At 36.2% G+C, this 22,856-nt stretch overlaps 2 protein-coding genes across 3 annotated transcripts; one reads left to right on the top strand and one right to left on the bottom strand.

Moving 5' to 3' along the window:
- The first annotated feature begins 10,517 nt into the window (after window positions 1-10,517).
- Window positions 10,518-15,368, top strand: LOC145620279 (3-hydroxyisobutyryl-CoA hydrolase-like protein 5). 2 transcript variants are annotated; one of them, XM_081674924.1, is made up of 16 exons: window positions 10,518-10,622; window positions 10,864-10,916; window positions 11,486-11,569; window positions 11,652-11,720; window positions 12,016-12,079; window positions 12,171-12,244; window positions 12,356-12,439; window positions 12,524-12,608; window positions 13,086-13,171; window positions 13,600-13,721; window positions 13,801-13,861; window positions 13,950-14,048; window positions 14,309-14,410; window positions 14,489-14,530; window positions 14,789-14,895; window positions 15,037-15,356. In XM_081674924.1, the coding sequence occupies exons 2-16, from the start codon at window positions 10,896-10,898 to the stop codon at window positions 15,086-15,088; spliced, it is 1,152 nt and encodes a 383-aa protein (XP_081531050.1). In that variant the 5' UTR covers window positions 10,518-10,622; window positions 10,864-10,895; the 3' UTR covers window positions 15,089-15,356. The 2 variants fall into 2 exon arrangements, with proteins under 2 accessions (XP_081531050.1, XP_081531051.1); XM_081674925.1 differs by lacking the exon at window positions 10,518-10,622 and adding an exon at window positions 10,637-10,757 and having other exon boundaries at window positions 15,037-15,368.
- A 752-nt stretch (window positions 15,369-16,120) lies between these two features.
- On the bottom strand, window positions 16,121-21,341 carry LOC145620280 (uncharacterized). The gene is made up of 4 exons (XM_081674926.1): window positions 21,244-21,341; window positions 17,783-19,904; window positions 16,635-16,700; window positions 16,121-16,525 (listed from the first exon to the last, which is right to left on the bottom strand). Exon 2 carries the CDS (start codon window positions 19,902-19,904, stop codon window positions 19,137-19,139), a length of 768 nt encoding a protein of 255 aa, XP_081531052.1. The 5' UTR covers window positions 21,244-21,341; the 3' UTR covers window positions 16,121-16,525; window positions 16,635-16,700; window positions 17,783-19,136.
- Between the last annotated feature and the right edge of the window lie 1,515 nt (window positions 21,342-22,856).

The raw sequence follows: 22,856 nt of genomic DNA, 5'->3' as shown, positions 1-22,856 counted from the left end.
ATTTATTCATCTTTTAAGTATTTGTTAAAAAGAATTATAAGAAAAATATGTTAATTGAACCCATTTACCATAAATAAGATCCGACTTTGATACGGAACTGATCTGCAATCTAGGTATAGGACAACAATCTTCACATAGGTGGGAATTGAATTAAGTTGTATAAAAATTGTCGAGACCAACGGGTGAATGACTCGTTTTCGCTACGACCACCATCTCAAAATTGTCTTTCAGGTGATACAATTCCAAACATGTTTTTACACAATGGACTCATTTCAGAACAAAAAACCAGAACATATTTTCCACAAAGCGTCTCATCGAATTCAACTAATTCATCATTCTTTCGCTTAAGGTAATTCAAGTCACGAATACAAGACAACAAACCTTCAACATTAATCTCATTATCACCTAATTTCTATTATTTTTAAAGAAGAATTAGGATAATCACGCAAAACCATATTAAAACCTGATTTTTGAATTATGAAATAAACATCAATTCAATCTCAAACTGTCATTTGTTAAAACTTGAGAAAGTAAGTAAATATGCTTTACAAGATTTTAACATCAATTGCAGAATTGAATTTATGTATCCACTCTTATTATATTGCCAAACAAAATCGCTTGAAACCGAAACGCGAACCTGTGATCCAAGGCTTTAGATGTACGAAGGAAGGTATGTCACATTTTTCTTTATGCTCTTTACATCCCTTACGGCCTTACCTCTCCTCTCATCCATCATTTTTTTTGGTAAGTAGGAAATAAACACAAAGAAAAACTATTTTTACAATTGTGTTTTTCCCTAAAAGTTGTTTTCCGTTAAAACAAACGACCTAAATAATAAATTAATAAAATAAGGCCTTTTGGTGCCGAACAAGTATGGGTAAACCGTAGTCCTTGTGAGGTTGCCCTGGAGCTGTCAAAAACTGACCCGACCCGAGAACTCGACCTGAACCGGCAATGATATGAACCCAACGTGTACCCGGACAATGGGGTGAAACTAGTGACCTGTAACCCGACCTAAAACTGACCATATGTTAACCGACAACCGATTTGATCCAATACTTTTTGATCTGACCCGAACCTGCTCTCGACCTGAGAGTAACCATCAATCGATTTAATCCGACCCAACAACAATCTGTACCCGAACTAGTACCCGACCCAATTAGAACCTGTACCCGAGTCATTATGGAAGGTTTAATAAAATTTATTATATGCCTTTTGTTCAACTTATATACTGATACAAATCTGTAAACCCACAATCCGATTCAGCTTGTATACCTTTTATTACTCATATATAGGTTTAATAATATCTTGATAAAGCTGATCAAATCATGAAAGGTGTAATTATATAGGTTCAACTTGAGCACATCGATATTTATTGGAATTGAACTTGAACTAAAACCCAACTTAACACTAACTCGAATCCGAATGTATAATCTATTAACCCACTCAAACCTGACTCACACACAACCCGAACTTGAAATTGGATCTGATCTGAATTTGGCTTGAATAGAACCTGACATAAATCTGAAAAGGTGAACGACCCAGAATAAACTCAACTGAAATTGACCCGATCCAAACTTGAACCTGATATGAGGCTAGATTGACCCGACATAACCAGACCCTTATTTAACCCGAGACATGATTTGACCCAACCCAAATCCGACTTGAATACCCGAATCGACAACTCTACTATAATACATGAAATCGGAGCGATTTACGAGGTGTCGGAAGCTGGTGTTGGAATTTCTCGGAACACTACGGGATGAATCCCGGGATCATATAATATTGTGTGGACCCATATATGACCATTATCCGGCAACGTAAAGGCCCAGTGAGAGCTTATAGCTAATATAAGAGGGATGTACGAAAACGGATAAAATGACCATTTAAAGGCAAATTGGATGGTTCCACCCAGGCACCCACCCAATTAAACTCTCGGAGGTACTAAGGACCATGGTAAACATCTCGGCAATTTTATTTCCGGGCGAAAAAAGGTCAAAAAATTACAAAATTGAAGGCTATATAATCCACAGTTTTGAGGAATTTTTGAAGTTTCGGGGCCCGGTGGCGAAAAGTGTTGAGACCCTAAAGTTGTCAAAAACTGACCCGACCCGATGACCCGACCTTAACCGACAATGATCTGAACCCAGCCTATACTTGAACAATGGGTTAGATTATAGCCTTAAATTTTGCCACTTTTCGCCACCAGACCCCAAAACCTCATAATTTCCTTAAAAAACGTAGATTATAGCCTCTAATTTTCGCCCGGAAATAAAAATTGCTGAGATGTTTACCATGGTCCCTAATACCCTCCAAGAGTCTAATTGGGTCGGTGGAACCATCCAATATGCCCATAAACGTTCATTTTACCCGTTCACAACTTGAAGTGATTTCGTAAAATCAAACTACCACAAACTTTATGACAACATATAATGATCATACGTGGTTTCAAACGGAATTATATGACCCCGAGATGTTTCCCTTAGGGTCTCAAGGCTTTTCGCCACCGGGCCCCAAAACCTCAAAATTTCCTCAAAAAGCGTGGATTATCCTTCAATTTTGTAATTTTTTGACCTTCTTTTGCCCGGAACTAAAAAGTTCCAAGATGTTTACCATGGTCCCTATTACCCTCCTGGAGTACAATTGGGTCGGTGGAACCATCCATATGCCTTGCAACGGTCATTTTACCCGTTCACAACTTGAAGTGATTTCGTAAAATTAAGCTACCACAAACGTTTAAGACAACATATAATGATCATATGTGGTTTCAAATGGAATTATATGACCCCGAGATGTATCCCATAAGGTCTCAAGGCTTTTCGCCACCGGACCCCGAAACCTCAAAATTTCCTCAAAAAGCGTGGATTATTATAGCCTTCAATTTTGTAATTTTTTGACCTTCTTTTGCCCGGAACTAAAAATTTCCAAGATAATTACCATGGTCCCTAATACCCTCCTGGAGTACAATTGGGTCGGTGGAACCATCCATATGCCTTGCAACGGTCATTTTACCCGTTCACAACTTGAAGTGATTTCGTAAACTCAAGCCTACCACGTACGTTTATGACAACATATAATGATCATATATAGTTTCAGATGGCATTATACGACCCCGAGATGTATCCCTTAGGGTTTCAAGGCTTTTTGCCACCGTGCCCCGAAACCTCAAAATTTCCTCAAAAAGCATGGATTATGGCCTTCAATTTTGTGATTTTTTTTTTTTACCTTTTTTAGCCCAGAAATAAAAATTGTCGAGATGTTTACCATGATCCCTTATATCCTCCGGCCCTCCAGGAGTCAAATTGGGTCGGTGGAACCATCCAATATACCATTAAACGATCATTTTACCCGTTCACAACTTGAAGTAATTTCGTAAACTCAGCCTACCACGTACGTTTATGACAACATATAATGATCATATATAGTTTCAAACAACATTATTTGACCCCGAAATATATACCCTAGGGTCTTAACACTTTTCACCACCGGGCCTCGAAACCTCAAAATTTTCTCAAAAAATGTGAATTATGATAGCCTTTAATTTTGTAATATTTTGACCATTTTTCCGTTCGGAAATGAAATTTTCAAGATATTTACCATGGTCTCTAATACCCTCCAGGACTTCAATTGGATTGGTGGAACCGTCCAATATGCCTTTAAACGGTCATTTTACCCGTTCACAACTTGAAGTGATTCCGTAAACTCAAGCCTACCACGGACGTTTATTACAACATATAATGATCATATATGGTTTCAGATGGCATTATATAACACCGAGATGTATCCCTTAGGGTTTCAAGGCTTTTTGCCACCGGGCCTCGAAACCTCAAAATTTCCTTACAAAGCGTGATTATAGCCTTCAATTTTGTAGTTTTTTTTACTTTCTTTCGCCCAGAAATAAAAATTGCCAAGATGTTTACTATGGTCCCTAATACCCTCCGGGAGTACAATTGGGTTGGTGGAACCATCCAATATGCCGTTCAACGGTCATTTTACCCGTTCACAACTTGTAGTGATTTCGTAAACTCAAGCCTACCACGGACGTTTATGACGACATATAATGATCATATATGGTTTCAAATGGCATGATATGACCCCAAGATGTATCCCTTAGGGTTTCAAGGCTTTTCGCCACCATGACCCGAAACCTCAAAATTTTCTCAAAAAGCGTGGATTATATATCCTTCAATTTTGTAATTTTTTGACCTTTTTTCGCCCAGAAATAAAAATTTCCAAGATGTGTACCATGGTTCCTAACATCCTCCGGGAGTCAAATTGGGTCGATGGAACCATCCAATATGCCCTTGAACGGTCATTTTACCCGTTCGCAATTTAAAGTGATTTTGTAAACTCAAGCCTACCACGGACGTTTATGACAACATATAATGATCATAAATGGTTTCAAGTGGCATTATATGACCCCGAGATGCATCCCTTAGGGTTTCAAGGCTTTTCGCCATCGGGCCCAGAAACCTCAAAATTCCTCAAAAAGCGCGGATTATAGCCTTCAATTTTGTAATTTTTTGACCTTTTTTCGCCCGGAAATAAAAATTGTCGAGATGTTTACCGTGGACCTTAATATCCTCCGGGTGTCAAATTGGGTCGGTGGAACCGTCCAATATGCCCTTAAACGGTCATTTTACCCGTTCACAACTTGTAGTGATTTCGTAAACTCAAGCCTACCACGGACGTTTATGACAACATATAATGATCATATATGGTTTTAAACGGCTTAAAAAAAACCGAAAAATGTATCCCTTAGGGTTTCAAGGATTTTCGCCACCGGGCCCCGAAATCTCAAAATTTCCTCAAAAAGCGTGGATAATAGCCTTCAATTTTGATTTTTTTTACCTTTTTTCGCCCGAAAATATAAATTGCCGAGATGTTTACCATGGTCCCTAATACCCTCCCAGAGTCCAATTGAGAAGGTGGAACCTTCCAATATGTCCTGAACCGGTCATTCTACCCGTTTGCAACTTGCTCCGATTTCGTAATCTCAAGCCTACCACGGACATTTATGACAACATATGATGATCATATATGGTTTCAAACGGCATTATATGACCCCGAGATGTATCCTTTAGGGTCTCAAAACTTTTCGCTACAAGGCCCAAAACCCCAAAATTTCCTCAAAAAGCTTAGATTGTAGCCTTTAATTTTGTAATTTTTTGACATTTTTCCACCCGAAAATAAAAATTGCCGAGATATTTACCATGGTTCCTAATACCCTACGGTTGTCCAATTGGGTCGGTGGAACCATCAAATATGCCCTTAAACGGTCATTTTACCCAATCACAACTTGCATTGATTTCGTAAACTCAAGCCTACCACGTACGTTTATGGCAACATTTAATGATCATATATGATTTCAAATGACATTATATGACCTCGAGATATATCCCCTAGGGTCTCAACACTTTTTGCCTCCGGACCCGAAACCTCAAAATTTTCTCAAAAGTGTGGATTATAGCTGGAGCTGTAAAAAACTAACCCGACCCGAGAACCCGACCTTAACAGACAAAGATCTGAACCCAGCCTGTACTCGAACAATGGAGTTAAACTAGTGACTTGTAACCTGACTTGAACCGGACCTGATCTTAACCTAAAACCCATTTGATCCAATAATTTATGACCTGGACCCGAACCTGCCCCAACCTGATAGTAACCGTCAACCAGCGGCCCGAACACTATCCGAACCTGAACTAGTACCCGACTCAATTAAAACATGAACCCGAGTCATAAATGGTTTAATAAAATTTTATATACCTTTTGTTCAGTTTATATACTGGTATAATTCTGTAAACCTTCAATGTGATTTAATAAAATCTTTTGTACAGTTTATATAACTTTTGTTCTCTATTACTCGTATATAGGTTTAATAAAATCTTGATGATGCTTGATCAAATTATGGAAGGCGTAATTATATAGTTCAACTTGGCCACATCGATATTTATTAGAATTGAACTTGAACCAAAACCCGACTCAACACTAACCCGAACCCGAATGTACCATCTTGTTAACCCATTCAAACCCGACTCAACACAACCCGAACCTGAAATTAAAACCGATCTGATTTTAACTCGAATTGAACCTGACCTATATCCGAAAAGGTGGACGAATCGTTCTAACTTGAACTGAAATTGACCCGACCTGAACCTGATCTGAAGCTAGATTGACCTAACATAACCTGATCCTGATTTAACCCGAGACCTGATTTGACCCGACCCAAATCCGATTTGAATACCCGAATTAATAGCTCTAGGTTGCCCTATATATTTTAATGGATAAACTAATAATATAAGGCGCCATCCTTTTCCTTAAAAAAAACGGCCTAAATAAGATTATTATTTTTTAATGAAGGAATTAAAATGAATTGCATGACAAAAAAAGTGAAAACCCAAATAGAACGAAGTGTGAGTGGACCAACGACACCTTTTGACTTAAAGTACTACTACATGGATTCCGCTAGGCTGCAGTATCTAAAGGCCCAATTATCAAATATGGAGAAGGGCTTAGCCACTTAGGGCCTATTTTGATACCAAAAAAAAAAAAAAAAAAAAAAAATAGGTTAGTACTCGTGCGATGCACGGTTTATATAAGACCTAATTTTAATTTGTACATTTAAAAAATAAATCGCTATTATACATGAATATAAATAAGAATTACGTATATTTTGTAATTTTAAAATTTTTTATTTTCATCAAAATTATGATATATCTGCTCAACGTTGTCTAATTTATAGTTCAATAAAGAAGGTCATTTATTAGTGTATTATTTAAAATTGTTACAATTTCCTAAGATAAATTGATAAGTTTTAGTTGTAATGTAGAAGCTTCCAATATTTAAATTTCAAAAATGTTAAATATGATAACTCTACCAAAAAAAAAAAAAAAGAGATGACATCATCATTGCATTTAGGTGGGAAAATTTTCATTGAGAAAGTGACACGTGGGCAATAGTGGCGTCAGCAACTTCTGTTTTAGTAGTAGTTAATAGATTAGAGTGTTATCTTATTTATTCTCTTCAGTCTCTTCAACAATACAATTTTTCTTTGAAGAATAATTTTCAAGAGAATACACTATTCTAAAAAAAAAATATTTTTTCTATGTTTGTTTCCTTACAATAAAAGTTGTAGAGGAAAGGAAACATAGGAGTGAAAGGGAGAAGTTTGATGAGAGGAGAGGTATGAGATGTAACTATGTAAGGAGTATGGAGAAAAATATATGGCATTTATTCTACGTAGTATATCAAAGAAAAACATTTTTCACTTTGAGAAAATTGTTTTCCATCCTTTACTAACTAAACAATGAAAAATGAGCAAATCATTTTATTAAAAAATATTTTTTGCCAAAAAAATGGATTCTAACTTAAAATATAAAACTTTATTGGGAATAATGAGAGATTAGCTTATTGGGAGCCCTTAGACGGTCCGACTACAAAATCAGCTTTGTGGTGTTTAAAAATGGACGAGTTAAGTGTTGAAGAATAAACCTCTCAAGTGTCACCACATGTAAGTGTCCCACATTGGTTGAAGAAAAGAGAATTAAACACTTTATAAGGCTAAGGGGCTACTCCTCCTATTGCCATATGGTTTTGGGATGGAACTTCCTTGGACTTGTGAAGTGGACTCTCTCTCTTGGTTTGCGGTGCGGCTCAGGCCCGCGTTTATCATGGTATCAGAGCAAGGCCCACGGTATGGGACCTATAATGGCTTGAGTATATTGCCAGGCCTACGGTTTGGGACCTTTAATGGCATCAAGTATTCTGGGCCAAATTGAATTGGATCAAGTGATCCTTGAGTAAAAGGGACCTTACATGTGAGGGGGAGTGTTGAAGAATAAACCTCTCAAGTGTCACCACATGTAAGTGTCTCACATTGGTTGAAGAAGAGAGAGTTAAACACTTTATAATGCTAAGGGGCTACTCCTCCTATTGCCATATGGTTTTGGGATGGAACTTCCTTGGACTTGTGAAGTGGACTCTCTCTCTTGGTTTGCGGGTGCGGCCCAGGCCCGCGTTTATCATTAAGAAGTTTGTTGGAGTTCAATAAATTGCTACTTTGAAAAGATAATCAATCAACCTAGTATTTTCTATTTTGTAAGATATCTATTTGATCTATCCACGCAATTAATAAATCTATTTTGGTGCTTGGTAAAATAAAATGATTTAAAGAGTTAGTCAAAATATCTTATGCAATTAGCTTATCAAATTCAGCTCGTCTTATATGTGGTTAGCCACACCGTGTGACCACTTACAAAAAAATAAAGTAGCCCCTATAAACCTGATCAAGTAACCCCTATAATGGTGATGAGTAATTCCTATAACACTAACTGAGTAACCCTATAATATTGAAGAAATAACCTCTTTGACACTGACCAAGTTCCTTATAACACTAAAGAAGTAGCCCTTGCCACACGGTGTGGCCAACCACATATAAGACTTTGTGTATCCTATTTGTTGTATCAACTAACTATTAGCTAATTAAAAAACAAATCTAGCCTTTTAATAAGATGGTACAATATACATTTACAACGTTGATAATCGATCTGTTTAGTCATGTTGCAATTGGTTCTAATTTGGTTTCAACATCGGTCTTAGTATTGAGTCCTCCGATGCTTGAACTAGAACCGAACAAAAAAAGTTACTTAATCATCATAAAATAATTCAATAGGTATCATTTTTTGAAAAAAAAAAAAAAAACTAATTAGCAATCCAAATTATAATTTTTTATTAAATTATTATTAATATTATTTTTTTTAAATAACAAGATATCGGTTTCAGTTTCCATTTTAAAATTTTAATTTACAAAAATATTAATTGGAGTTTTGAAAATTCCTCCATTAATTATCCCTACCTTGAGTGTAACAAGCTTATAAGTTCACGAATGAAAAGTTGACTACGTTGTAAAGTTGTGATCTTTCTAGAAGATGTTCCTGTCCAATCTGTACTAAATCCCATTTGTCAAAGAGGGTGGCATTCAGCTGAGCCACAAGTGACATGAACATGATACAATCATACAAATAACAAGATTGAATGTTTGGTGCTTAAATTTATTATACAAATAAATAATTCACAAAAGGGTGGTAGGTACCATAAAAAAAAATACTCCTACTCTAAGATCCATTTATTTTTTTTATTACTCTCAAATTATTTTTCTTCAGATTTTAATATAATAATATACTTAAAATATTACTTCGGAGTAGTAGTTCTTTGTTTATTTTTAGTTATAACGTTATAACTTTTATATTTTGTTTATCTGTATTGATTTATACTATATGCTTAAGTAAAAAATAATTTTAGATCCATCTTAATATATACTTTTAAATTGTTAACTTAAATATGTTATTACTTGAAGAATTATTTGCATTGAAAATTTTCCGATTTTTAATAAAATTAGGGAAATTCCCAATGGTAACCCCCAACTTTTGCTACGCACCAATGGTAACCTCCCCTTTTTTTATTATACAAAATGACCTTAATTAAGGATTTCATCTCACTTATGACATTAATGAGTGTTATGTAGTTAAAAAAAATTAACTATGGTTAGCTTTGTAAAAAAAATAAATAAAAAAACACCAACCCTAACCACCACCTCCACCCTCATCCCTTACCAGACCTAGCCAGCCCACCTCCAACCTCACCAAAGCCACCGAACAGCCTAATCCCTCACCAGACCGCCGAATCACCCACTCGAACCACCAAACAATTGCCTCCCCCCTTTCCTCCGCCTAGACCCAAACCCTAACTTCGCAACCTTCTCTCTCATGTGGCCATTCTTTCTCCGACCTAGGCCGTTTTGGTTTCGATTCAAGGCGGGATCGGAGAAGGCAGAAGGTGAAGAGAGATCGAGAGGGTGGAGGAGAGGGCGGAGGAGAATGAGAGAGAGAGGGAGGATCGGTGGTCTAGGGTGATCGTGGCTTGGGTTTCGCAATCTGGGGTGGTTGGGGTTCTAAGTTCGGCGATCTGGGAGGGCCGGGTTGTCGGGGTCTGTGTTCGGTGACCTGGGGTGGTCGTGGTCTGGGTTTGGGTTAGGTGGTTTGGGGGAGGTCGCGGTTTGGGTTCGATGGTTTGGGGGTGGTCGTGGTTTGAGGGTGGTCATGGTTTGGGGGTGGTCACCGGGAAGGGAGATTGTGGCTGGCTGGTTGGGGACTTGGGGTGGCTGGTTTTTGGTGGTTGAATTAATTTAGTTTTTTTTTTTTTTTTTTTTTTTTTTTTTTTTTTTTTTGTAAAAAAAAAATATATATAAAAATCTAACTATAGTTAATTTTAATCAACTATTTAATGAAATAAGGTTATGAGTGAGATGAAAATCTTAACTAAAGTCATTTTGTATAGTTAATTTTCAAGAGGGTTACCATTGATGCGTAGCAAAAGTTGGGGGTTACCATTGGGAATTTCCCATAAAATTATTAGAAAACGGATGGAGTAAGAAGTAACAACAACCCATCTACTAGTCTTTCGTCAATGACTTGTATTCCGTATTAAATTTTATTACAGGTCGCTGACAAAGTGACAACTTCTCTACCTACTTCCATCATTTGCTCTATTTAAGAATTTCCCCATTTTTTTTTAATACTAACAACCAGCTAACTGTATACTTTACCATCTGATTTCTTTCACTGGTAATTTTTTTTTTGCCCAATTATAAAGTTTCATGCTTTATTTGATTAATTAATACAGTGTGATCTTTAACATGATCATCTGCATTTTTGGGTTTCTGGGTATTGTAAATTTTTCATCATTTCTTGTACAATGATGTTAGTTTTTGATCTAATGTTGCCAATTGTGTTTGAAAGTCCTAATTTTGCTGTTAATTACAGTTGGGTATAGCTTAACTGACACAATTTTCAATTTTTTATGCAGCAAGAAGGTTTACTGTTGAATTATAATCAAAGATGGCAAACTCAGAAGGACCAGTAAGTTCTTTAAAGATTACTTCTGTTTGATTTTTGTTTGATTAGTACAATTTCTATACTTTACTTAATTTTGTTATTTAAGTGTGAAGATAACAAGACGATCATTTTTAAATTATTATTGCAAATTAGGCTATTAATTCTGCTCTTTCATAAATTTGAAAATGGACTTTCCCTAAATAATGTAAATTGCTACAGTATATTAAGAATTACTAGTAAATACAATTCCCAAAACGATGTTTAGTTAGGAATTCACGACAAAAGCACGTTATAATTCAATATCCTCATTCAAATTTGGGAAAGAAAAGTATAATATTTGGTGCATTAACATATATGAGTTGAGTTGGGGGATGGTTGTGTTACAATGCATATACCGACTATTGTTGTTGATCAGTTATACTCCATATGGAATTAAATGTTTGGGTTTTCTAACAGTTGAGCATTTTTCTTTAGGTGTTTTTGGGGAATTTTTTCTCTTGTTCCGGATTCTTGTACTGATGAAAGATATGGCTAATTGTGTTTTTGAGGATGGATTCTTATGCATAAGAAGTTTTGTTTAAATTGATTATCAGGTGGTTATTGGAGAGGAAGCAGGGAATGTGAGATTGGTTACACTCAACCGTCCTCGCCATCTCAACGTGATCTCGCCAGAAACGGTGCTTATGAGTTTTAATATTTAGGACTGCTCTTACATGTAGAGCTTGAAGTGTAACTAACATTGTTTTATGATTTATACAGGTGTCTCTGTTGGCAGGATATTTGGAGAATTGGGAGAAAGATGATAATGTTGAGCTTATATTGATCAAGGTTAATTCTGTTCAGAATTTTTAAAATTTTACTATGGTTGACAAAATTATTATCCTTACTACCCTGAAAGCTGAAAAATCTTATTATTCCACCTAAATGTCTGGTCTACTCCATATTTGTTTCAAGGAACCATCTTTCTCAGTGAATTTATATTTCACTTACAGACTTACGAAACTGTTTTTTTGTGGATAAATATTCTTAAAGTGTAAATATAATTGTAGCTCTCTTTACAAAACTATGATCATTAGTCATTTCTATTATTGACTGTGTGCTATTGCCATTCTGTCTTGCAAAGGGAGTAGGCCGTGCATTTTCAGCTGGAGGAGATTTACGAGTTTTCTATGAGGGAAAGAAATCAAGTAATAACTTTGATCTTATGAATTTTTAGATATGTATTCCAACCCAGATATATTTGCTAACAACATCACTTCTGTGATTTGCTTTTGGCAGAGGACTCCTGCCTCGAAGTAGTTTACAGGATGTATTGGCTGTGCTATCACATCCACACCTACAAGAAAACTCAGGTTGTGCATCGTAGAATATGCATGGGGGCTTCATATAGTAACTAAATAAGTGAGATGCATCTTGAGTTTTCTTTTTGCAAACTGTGGATAATAAGCCAATATCATTTTCAGGTTGCTCTGGTTAATGGTATTACCATGGGTGGAGGTGCATCATTGATGGTTCCAATGAAATTTTCTGTCGTAACAGAGAAAACAGTTAGTTTCTTATACTTGAAAACAGTTCTTTCATGAGCCTATTACCACATTATTCACCTTAGACATTATCTTTTCTTCATATAGGTTTTTGCCACTCCTGAAGCTGCTATTGGGTTTCACACTGACTGTGGCTTCTCATACATACATTCTCGATTGCCTGGTTACTTGGGTAAGCTAAGCTTTGTGTAAATTCTTTTGTTACTAGCATTGGAAGTTTCAGGCAGAACTTGAATCAATTGTATGTGGGGAAGTAAGCAAGGGATAAAAACTGGATAGTGTGGTGGATAAGGGGTTGAAAATAATGTGGGGATATCTGGATATGTAGGGTTCTAGGAACTTATAGAGCCCTTTAAACACAACATGCTATTTTTGGTAGAAACAACTAATTTTGATGATATCTAGTGGACATTTTCATATTTATCAAGAATACAGTATAGATGTTGGCTTCACATATTATTCATAAGAGCATCATTGCAAGTGTTGGCTTCTTACTTTCTGAAACTTTAAGTGACTTATTTCTATAGCTTTGTTCACGGCAGTTAGTTGCTAACTTTTGATCACATATTGCATAGCTCTAGTTCTAGGATGTACATATCTCTTACCTATTTCGAGGCATGCACTTAACATTCTGATCACATCTTTGCAGGGGAGTTCTTGGCTTTAACTGGTACAAGATTAAATGGCCAGGAATTGGTTGCAGCTGGACTGGCTACTCATTATGTGCCTTCAGAGGTACTATTATTTCATTTCAGAGTATGACACATTGTGTCTGCACCCAAAAAATTCAAATAGAATCCATTTGACGGCTATTTGAGGATCATAATGCTTAAAATACTTCCTTATGTGTATTTCGAATTTTCAACTGCCTTTAGATTCCAACTTTTCCAACAAAGTGAAGATTTTATTTGTTAAAAATATGTATAATGATCCTAATTATACACATACAAGGTGGCATATGAGATATGACACTTCCACGCCTTGCTCTATGATCCTTTTTCCTCAATATTTTGACTACTTGCAGTACTCTTCCTTTTTTGTGTTTATTGGTTCTCTGAATTTTCATTGAAACTGATTAGTGGAATGCAATGATCCTGCATCTAAAGTTTCACTTAATCTGCATTAAATTTCAAATTGCTTATCTATCTTATTTCTCTGAACAGAAATTACCTGAGCTGGAGAAACAGTTGATTAGCTTGAATAAGGGTGACAAGGATGCTGTCAAGTCTTTGATTGAAGAATTCTCTTCTGAGGTTCAGATTGATGCAGGCAGCGTTTTGAACAAGTAAACTTCTGCATAACTAATATGTGAATTCTTCTGAACCTGCTACCCAAATACTAATAAACATTTGATAATGTTCCAGGCAGTCAATAATTGACGAATGCTTTTCTAAGGATTCAGTGGAAGAGATTATACAATCATTTGTAAGTTTTCATTGAAGGTCTATTATATGCTTTTATGTTTTAGATTCTAAAGCATAAGCATATTATTAGTGACAATTATGATGTTCAGGAAGCTGAGTCATTGAAAGAAGGAAATGGATGGATTGGCCCAGTTCTTAAAGGGTTGAAAAGATCATCTCCTACTGGATTAAAAATCACACTGAGATCGGTACCAATTTGCCCTTTCATTGTCTTGTGATTATTGTTTAAATCATCTCCACTCTTACTTTTGTTGCAAATCTCATATTTGAAAAAAATTGCTTTCTACATTGGAGAAATTTTCGTTAGGTGACTGGTATATTAGCCTAGTGGGCTACTGGCTTCTGTTACCAATTTGTTTTATTAATAGAAAACTACTGGACTTGTGTATTGTATACCTCTCTTCCTGAAAACCTTATTCCACTGATCCATTGTCTATAACAATTTTAGGTGCGTGAAGGAAGGAAACAAACCTTGGCCGAATGCCTCAAAAGAGAGTTTAGACTCACAATAAACATTTTAAGAAGCTGTATATCAGGCGATGTGTATGAAGTAAGTCCCAAAAGATAATGTACTAGCTATCTTTACATGCGTCGAAAATATTTAATTACTGTATATTTTGACTTGCAGGGCATCAGAGCACTCACCATTGACAAAGATAATGCTCCAAAGGTGTTTTTTCCTCTCATATTCAATTTCTCTGTCAACTCAGTTTGGTTAAATGAATTTACTTGTATGATTCCTGTTTTACATATAATCACATAAAGATGGATGAAGAACATGAAAAAGTTAATGAAATTAAACATAAAGACTTTCTGGAGTTTATCAAAATTCGACTTAATTGAAGACAAGTTCTCTCAAAATCCGTTATTATTCTCACGGCATACATTTTGGTAGTGTGCTTAGATGGAGTGTTTATGTTAATTGCAGTGGGACCCACCAAGCCTCGATAAAGTACAAGTTAAGGACTTGGACACAGTGTTCCAGCCATATGAAGCTCATCTGGAACTTCAAGTTCCAGAGACCGAAGAATGCAGGTTAGTGTTTGCGGCTGCCTCCATCCCCCCCTCCCGCTCCCACTTCTCTTTTACTTCCTCTACTATATGCAATCAGCATTATGCTTAAAATAAAACTCTCTTGTTTTAGTGACTGTTGGTTCTTGTTGAAATTACCTACAGGTGGGATGGAAAGTATGAGCACTCAACTTACGCAACATCTAAAGTAAATTAGAAGGTTCCTCAGACTTCAGTAGTTCGAACTGTTATTGAATAATCTTGTGGCTAATTATTTACAGAATGAAATTTGTACCAAACATTTTCTCTCAAGTAATCAAGTATTATTAAATAATTGTGTTTGATGCGGAAATCTTTGCTTTATAATTATTTGTGTGTAAATGTGAGGTGCCACGGAGAAAGTAGAAGCAAGCCAAGCAACGGATCTTCGGTGTGTGGATCTATGAACGGAATTTGACAGTGTACTTAAATATGTGTTTAGACAAGATTTCAAGCTGTATTACTTGACTAATAACATGAGTTGTTATGTTGGTTTGATGATGCACATTTTGGGCTGTGCGTTGTTGACTTGTTCAAGGAATTCTGAGTTCCAGGTGTTTATTGTCTGAAGTTCATGTTCATACTAGGAATCAGCTAGAAGGTTGCTTAAAATAAGTGTAAACATACTATATGACTCTTTTGAAGAGGTTTCTCATTTATTACCATAAAAAATGGAGTGCTATTGAAATGAGAGAAAAGGTCCATTCATGAGAATCGCTTGAGCAGTTCCAACTAGCTATGCAATCGGTTTATCTACTTCCTTTACGAGTTGTGTAGTTGACTATGAACGTGGAACAACGTAGAAACTTCTTAGAATCATTCAAAGAAACTTCAGGTCTGAAACAATGGGGGATTTGAGCCTAAACCAAAAAGTTTAGCTCCAACCCTTTCCATATAAAGTAGGAGAAAGAGTATGCTAAACAACTCTGGAAAATTCAAATTTGTGCCTTTAGAATCAACCAACTTGTATGAAATTAACAAGAAATTTGGAGATTTAACTCATTTAAGTTTAGTCTCCCTTGTGTAATGCAGACTTCTGGATTTAAAGGACTAATTGTGTAACCAAATCCTATACTATATTAATAGGCAATTTCTGTTGTTGGAAAGGGTTTGGTCCAAGGCCTTATTTTAGACTACTTGTCAGACTCGAAGTAAAACGAAGCTCACCCACAATAGGCTCTGGCAGAAGTTAAGTGAAGCTCTAACCACAAGATCAAAAGGTACTTGGATATAATCTTATAGATGTAAAAAAATGGCGCAAAATGGAGCTATGAGCTAAAGTACTGTACTTTCTGAATCTTTACAGTATAGTGTCAAGGAAGGAGTTGTACATAGCCAGTTAAAACAGCAATACCTAGTATAACTACAGGGGGAAGGATCACAAACGCGCCAATGCTAGCAAAGAAGACTGAATCATTCCTTTTGGACACTTCATTCAGGTAGTCTTGTCTTCTGATGTTGCGCTTCTGAGATATGGTCAAGAATTTGGGGCTCACTTTCTTCAGATTCTTTTTACCTAGTGCAATGATGAAATCGTCATCTCTGCCACCCACCAGTTGCGCGAGCTGCTCTCGTATGGTTACTTTTCCTGATGGATCAGGGTCACTTTCATAACCTGAGAAATTTGAAGACAGGGCATCAAATAAAAATCTGGTTGCTTAAGGTATAGAGCATAGCAGCTCTCTTTGAATTCAAATGAGTGATCAGAAATACAGATTTCATACCAGAAGCTGTTGATGAAGTTAGTTGATCCAATAGACCCAGCTGCGCCCGTGCAGAAGTGAATTGCCCTTTTAAATCAGGAGAAAAATATAAAAGTTTGATAGACCACATCAAGAGGGGACTTGAACTACTAGGTGTAGGCACAAATTTTAAATATACAAATATCAGTCAAAATATATGAATTAACGAGTAAAAATATGATAGGATTGAACAAAGTAGTTAAGTACCCCAAAAAAGCCGCCTTAATATACCCCAAAATCCCCCAAAAACATCCTGTGACGGTATTATAAGCATGGCAACCTTGATATCTTGAACAATTCTTGGTGTTACTTATCATAACTAAATGACCAGAAGAACCAAAAAAGAACAAACCAATTTGATGGTGAACTTCTGAACTACACTGTCTCAGATTCTTACTCTAAACTCTCATGTATGATCTAAAATCCCATTACTTCTTACAAAAATCCCAAACTTCTATATCTCAGATAGATGTCCTTATTGTCCTATAGAACACCCAGCTCAAATCTTTGCTGATCAAATGCCCCAAAAAAACTTGTAAACAAAATTTTTGTTAATGCAAAAGGGGAACAAAAATATCATTCCGTTCTAAGATTATTTGTGATCATTCCAAACATGTTTCCCGAAGAATGGATTAGTATATTAAACAAGAAATTCATATTAATATTTGTGATTATGCAATATTGTTGGGATACTTGCTTGGGTTATGGTAAAATCTGTGAAACACAATACGCTGTCGACAATTTCATAAACTAAAAGCATGAATGGGAGCCCATAAGGAATTCAAAGGACTGCAGTTATGCACAGGAATCTAATAACAGCTAAAATCTAATACATGATAAAAATTGTCTACTGTATCAAAAAGTATCACCACCCCTGAGGTTGTGTAATCTTCATCTAAGCTACTCGGATTCTGGTACTAAACTTGGATATGAATTCGAGTCCAAGTGTTTGACTTGGTAATTTTTGTGAAAGTTTTTCCAAATATGAACCCATTTTGGAGTATCAAGGATCCAACACGGACATTTAAGGTGAAATGAAAAGTCCGAGTTACATAGGTTATAATGCACATATCTACACTCCAAAAGCTTAAAATTAACCAAATCAAATGAGTCCACAAAGGCAAACTTACCAGCATCTTCAGAAGCAGAATCCTCCATCTCTTCTTCTGTTGTAACTCTTCCTTGACTTCCTTCAGACTGAGCAGCTGCAGACCTTAATTGTACTCCTGATAAAGGGCATAACTTAAAAAGATCCTTATTTTTTGGGAAGTTGGAGTAAGTTTTAGGGACACAACCAAACAAAGCCTTATTAGCACTGCTAGTTGTGAAGTTCAAAGCCATAGATTTTTCTCAAGAATTGGTCCTCTTATTTCCATATTGCAGAGCAGAGCTATCTAAAGTATCAATTCCATCATTTTTATTTATTCGTTGGACTGCAGTTTTCGAATAAAATCAGCAAATTTTTTCATGAATTAATGATTCATATATGGTCACTTAGTGAGGAAATATATGGAAAAAGAATTCCTACCACATAATTTTCTGTGGCTGCTACTGATTCACACATCACAAATAGTGTCAACATCAACTCTGGGTTCTTCTTAGTCATTGAGTTTTATTTTATTTTTGCCATTGCTTTTGTTATGGGCATGAAATTATGAATTCGTTTTGTACTTGTGGGGCACAAATGGAAAACTATGAGCCACGGCTAAATGAACTAGGCCACTTGAAAAAATTGTGGTACACACATGAAAAAACATGAACTGTGGCTAAGCAAACTGGGCCAAGGTGCAAAATCTACACTATCTCTAGCATATAATATACGGAGTACTAACTACTAAAGATATACATCGCGTAGAGGGATGATATACCATGCACAATGTGAGGACTCTGGAGTCTAAATAGAGCCATTTCTTATTTTTCATGGCATATTTCAAGGGGGGAAATGGGTGTGAGAAAGCACGTAAACAGCATCGCACTCATCAACATATGTTGCACAAATGCACATCCCTGTGCACCTCATGCAAGAACAGTGCATAAGAATACAGGTTAGATCGTTTCTTCAGATGTTGGAATTTATGGACCATTATCCCAGTATTGATCCAGAATCTGAGCATATAGAAATTTCAACTTAGAATAACACATGATCCACTGAGAGGAAGGCCAGCCATATTCTAGAGTAACCACATGTTTCAGCAAGTCCCAACAAAACATCTAAAATTCAATTTGACACATTAGCCATCGCTGGGCCAAATTCCTTTTACTAGCAGGTTATTCCAACCGAGTAAATTTACATTATTACTACAGAAAAGCCAATACAAACTCCAAAATGCAATCCCACAGTTTTACACTAGGATTCTCAAGTAAGCCAAAACAGTTCAGCCACAAGTTACACAGGATGGAGTCCATTACCAAAAAAGAAACTCCGACTAGGAGTACCAAAACCCTTCACTTTCAGCTATGAGAACTACAATTCATCAGTTCATTTCAGTGCGAAGATCTCATAACCCCATGAGCATAACCACCGGTCATTATTAGAGAAACAAGTGAGACGACACCTGCAGGGAATACCTTTCCCGACTTCTTGAATCGTGATCCCATCACAACAAGGAGTGCAGCAGACAGGCCGAGCCCAACTGAAGAAGCAAAGACAGGTCGTTTAGGAAGCTCAGTGTAGACATAGTATAACAGCAGGGCAGACAGTCCACCAGATGCAAGTGACTTCTGGCTGCCGCTCTTTAAGTAGCCCATAAGGCCTCCAAGTCCAACTAGGGCAGCATAAGCAAGGGTAAGTTTCTGGGACATCGAAAGACCCTTATTCTTCTTGGCATCAGCATCATCTGATCCTTCATCACCTTTGTTTTCACTGTTGTCATCACCTCCATCTCCACCCCCACCCCCACCTCCACCATTTGCATCTCCACCACTACCATCGTCACCACCTCCACTAGAGAAATCAGGCTTAACGTCAAACACCTCACTTGGTGACTCAAAGTCGAGACTAGAAGTGCTGGAGACAGCTGTTGCAATAATGCCCCTTTGGAGGCGGGTATTAAGCTGAGAAAAACTTGAAGATGTTAAAGGGAGTTGGCAGATCCTTGATTTGGCTGTTGAAGACAGATGGAGCTTATAACAAGAAGAAACAGAGGCTCCCCCATACTTCACGGATATAAGCCCGCTTCCAGGTAAGGTAGCATGTGGCTGAAGCTGAGGCAGTACCAACGAGGATTGAGAACCAGTTATAAGCCTGGTCATCTGTCATACCAAATTGAAGTTTCAAGCAAAAATGAGACACATCATACTCAAGACAGCTCCAATATAACTCTCAAAAGACTGGAACAGAGCAACCTTGACAAGGGAAAACATGGAAAAGCTCTATCCTTTTTTTCCGTGGGCGGAAAGAAGTTAGGAGCATAGTGAATTCAGAGGTGATACTAAAAAGTTCTAAGATTATATACATGATGTCACAGCCCCTCACAAAAATAGCATCAACAAAATCAATTTTACTCAGGCTCTTAATTAAAGCCATTGATTACATGAGATAAAAGCCACCATATCAATTTTTTTTCTCTTGGGAATATTGAAACAACTCGTTGAATCCAATATAACTATGGCATGCCAATCCAGCCCACCACCCCCTATATTACAAGCATGCAGAGCAATTTTCTGCTCAAGCTTGCAAAAAGAATTTTGACCTTGCCACTCATAAGTTCGCAATCCTACAGTCCTCCAAAATTTTAAGAGGATGATAGACAATGACAAACGACTAGATAATTTAAAGATAAATCTCACAAGACCACAAAGAATAACATGAAAGTGAATGAACATGGATAATTTCAACAATCATACGAACACGCATGCACACACACCCAGCTTGATCAAACATCAAATTATGAAATTTATTCAACTCCATAAAAATACTTAATGAAAACCCAAATGAATTCAAGAATAGTTCAACATTGATGAGTATTATATGCCTATTCTACCACCATTAAAGGCCTTCACAAATTTTTATCTCATAATACATTGTGTTAAAACCTAAAACTGACAAATTTTTATTGGGGGAAATTAGAGCAACATTTGGAACCCATAAAAATACTTAATGAAAACCCAAATGAATTCAAGAATAATTCAACATTGATGAGTATTTTATGCCTATACTACCACCATTAAAGGCCTTCACAAATTTTTATCTCATAATACATTTTATTAAAAACTAAAAATGACAAATTTTTATTGGAACCTATAACTCTATCAATCAATTGTGAATTCGTAACTTCTAAGTATAATTTCAATTTTAATAAAATCATATTAGCAGCTAATTTTCGTTCTGAGAGCTAGTAATTAAAGAGAACAAATTCAATTCAAGATTCAAGATAAAAACAAAAAAAAACCCAATTTTGCAAACAACCTAACAGAAATTACAAGTGGCCTAATTAGAGATTAATCGAATACAGTAAGAATAACAATCTAATTCAAACAATTTTATTGCAAATAATGATATACGTAAATCGCAAATTGATTATTCGCAGATAGAAATTGGATGGTTTATTACATGAGATGAGACGAAAATAAGAGAGAGAAAGAAGCTTACTGTAGCTAAATTGGGCGTTGTTTTTGGGAAGGTGAAATGTTCGATTGAAAGAATAGACCCTCCTAATTATTTCTTAAATCTTAACTACTCTCTTTACTTCTTTAGTAATGGGCTTTTGGGTTGCAAGTGTTTTTTTATGAATTGGGATAGTTGAAACCATACAGATTCGACCAGGATTGCACATCTTGGCTTATGGTGGGTGAGTCTTCTGACAACAGTTTTCTGCATTCGGCGAGACTCGTACTTGAGATCTCCTTTAAGTGATAATAAGTTGCTTATCACTTGAGCCAACTCTTGTTGATGAAACCATACGAAGCCTAGTTAAGTAAAAAAGCAACTAGTTGTAATTTTATTGGGCTTTACACTTAAGGCTTTTGTACATGTTACATAATAACCAAAATAAAAAATAAAAAAATCCCAAAATCTACCATGGGCCAAGCCCTTTTATGCCCTTTAAATAGTCCGCCCCTCGTACTCACTTAATCATACATATGAATGAAAATTAATTCTCCCTCCGTCCCTTAATACAAAGTCTCATTTTCTTTTTGGGTAAACCAAATACAATGCCTCTTTCTATTTAAATGTTGTATTTTTTGACATTATTACCCTCCTTTTGATGAGTTATCATCTTTTTCCCTTTACTTTTGGCGCACCACGACAGCTACCCCTAGGGGTGAGCAAACCGGGTACCCGATCAAAATTTTAGGACCCGGACTTGGAATTGGTTGGAACCGGGTCCTAAAATTCGGAACCGGAATTGGAATTGGTTTAACCGGGTCCTAAATTTTAGGAATTGGAATTGGAACCACCGGGTACCGGTTCCGGTTCCGGGTACCCACTTATGTATGTAATTGTTAAAATATAATACAAATTATAATTCTTATTTTAGTTAGTATCATTATTAGTGTTTAATACTTATATTTATATATGCATTAAGCTATTTGTATTCATGTTAGGTATTAATAATACTTTTTTTATTGTACAAATTAGATACATTTAACATATTTTTATTATTTAAAATTTATTTAGTTTAGGATATATTGGGTAACCGGGTACCCAACCGGTTCCGGGTCCAAAAAGTTGAGAATTGGAATTGGAATTGGTTATAACCGGGTCCTTAATTTATTACCCGGAATTGGAACCACCGGGTCCAATCTCGATTCCAGACCCGCCGGTTCCTAACCAGTTCCAGTTCCAATTCCGGGTACCCGGAATTTTTGCTCACCCCTAGCTACCCCTACGACTTGTATGGGCCCTATTCGTATCATCCCAATTTGTCCCTCACCAGCATGAAGCAGTCCAGTCTCCGCAGCAACGATGTAGTCGAGCGTGGTATCCTTGATCTGGTACGTGATAGAGTTATAAGAAATAGAATATTGAAAACCTCGAATTATATTATGTGACTCCCTGAGTATATATAGTACATGAATAATCAATAGAATATGATTACAATAATTAATAATGATAATTATGATATAGTAATTACTTTTTTTTTTTGACATAGTATTTCTTTTTTTTTTTTTTTTTTTTTTTTTTTTTTTACACAAATGATATAGTATTTCTTTATATTTTTTTATTACTGTATTATTAATGTTGTTTAATAAGCAATATCT

The sequence above is a fragment of the Chenopodium album genome, chromosome 27, assembly GCF_948465745.1.
Source record: "Chenopodium album chromosome 27, dcCheAlbu1.1, whole genome shotgun sequence".
Classification (NCBI taxonomy): Eukaryota; Viridiplantae; Streptophyta; class Magnoliopsida; order Caryophyllales; family Amaranthaceae; genus Chenopodium; species Chenopodium album.
Note: the sequence above shows the minus strand (reverse complement) of the source record. Positions and strands in the feature narration are given on the sequence as shown.

Excerpts from the sequence above, each read along its gene's own strand:
- LOC145620280 (XM_081674926.1), bottom strand. The coding sequence starts at position 19,904 with ATGACCAGGCTTATAACTGGTTCTCAATCCTCGTTGGTACTGCCTCAG.
- LOC145620279 (XM_081674925.1), top strand. The coding sequence starts at position 10,896 with ATGGCAAACTCAGAAGGACCA. Across the intron at positions 13,862-13,949 it reads AAGAGATTATACAATCATTT|GAAGCTGAGTCATTGAAAGA; the intron begins GTAAGTTTTCAT and ends TATGATGTTCAG. Across the intron at positions 14,531-14,788 it reads ACAAAGATAATGCTCCAAAG|TGGGACCCACCAAGCCTCGA; the intron begins GTGTTTTTTCCT and ends TGTTAATTGCAG.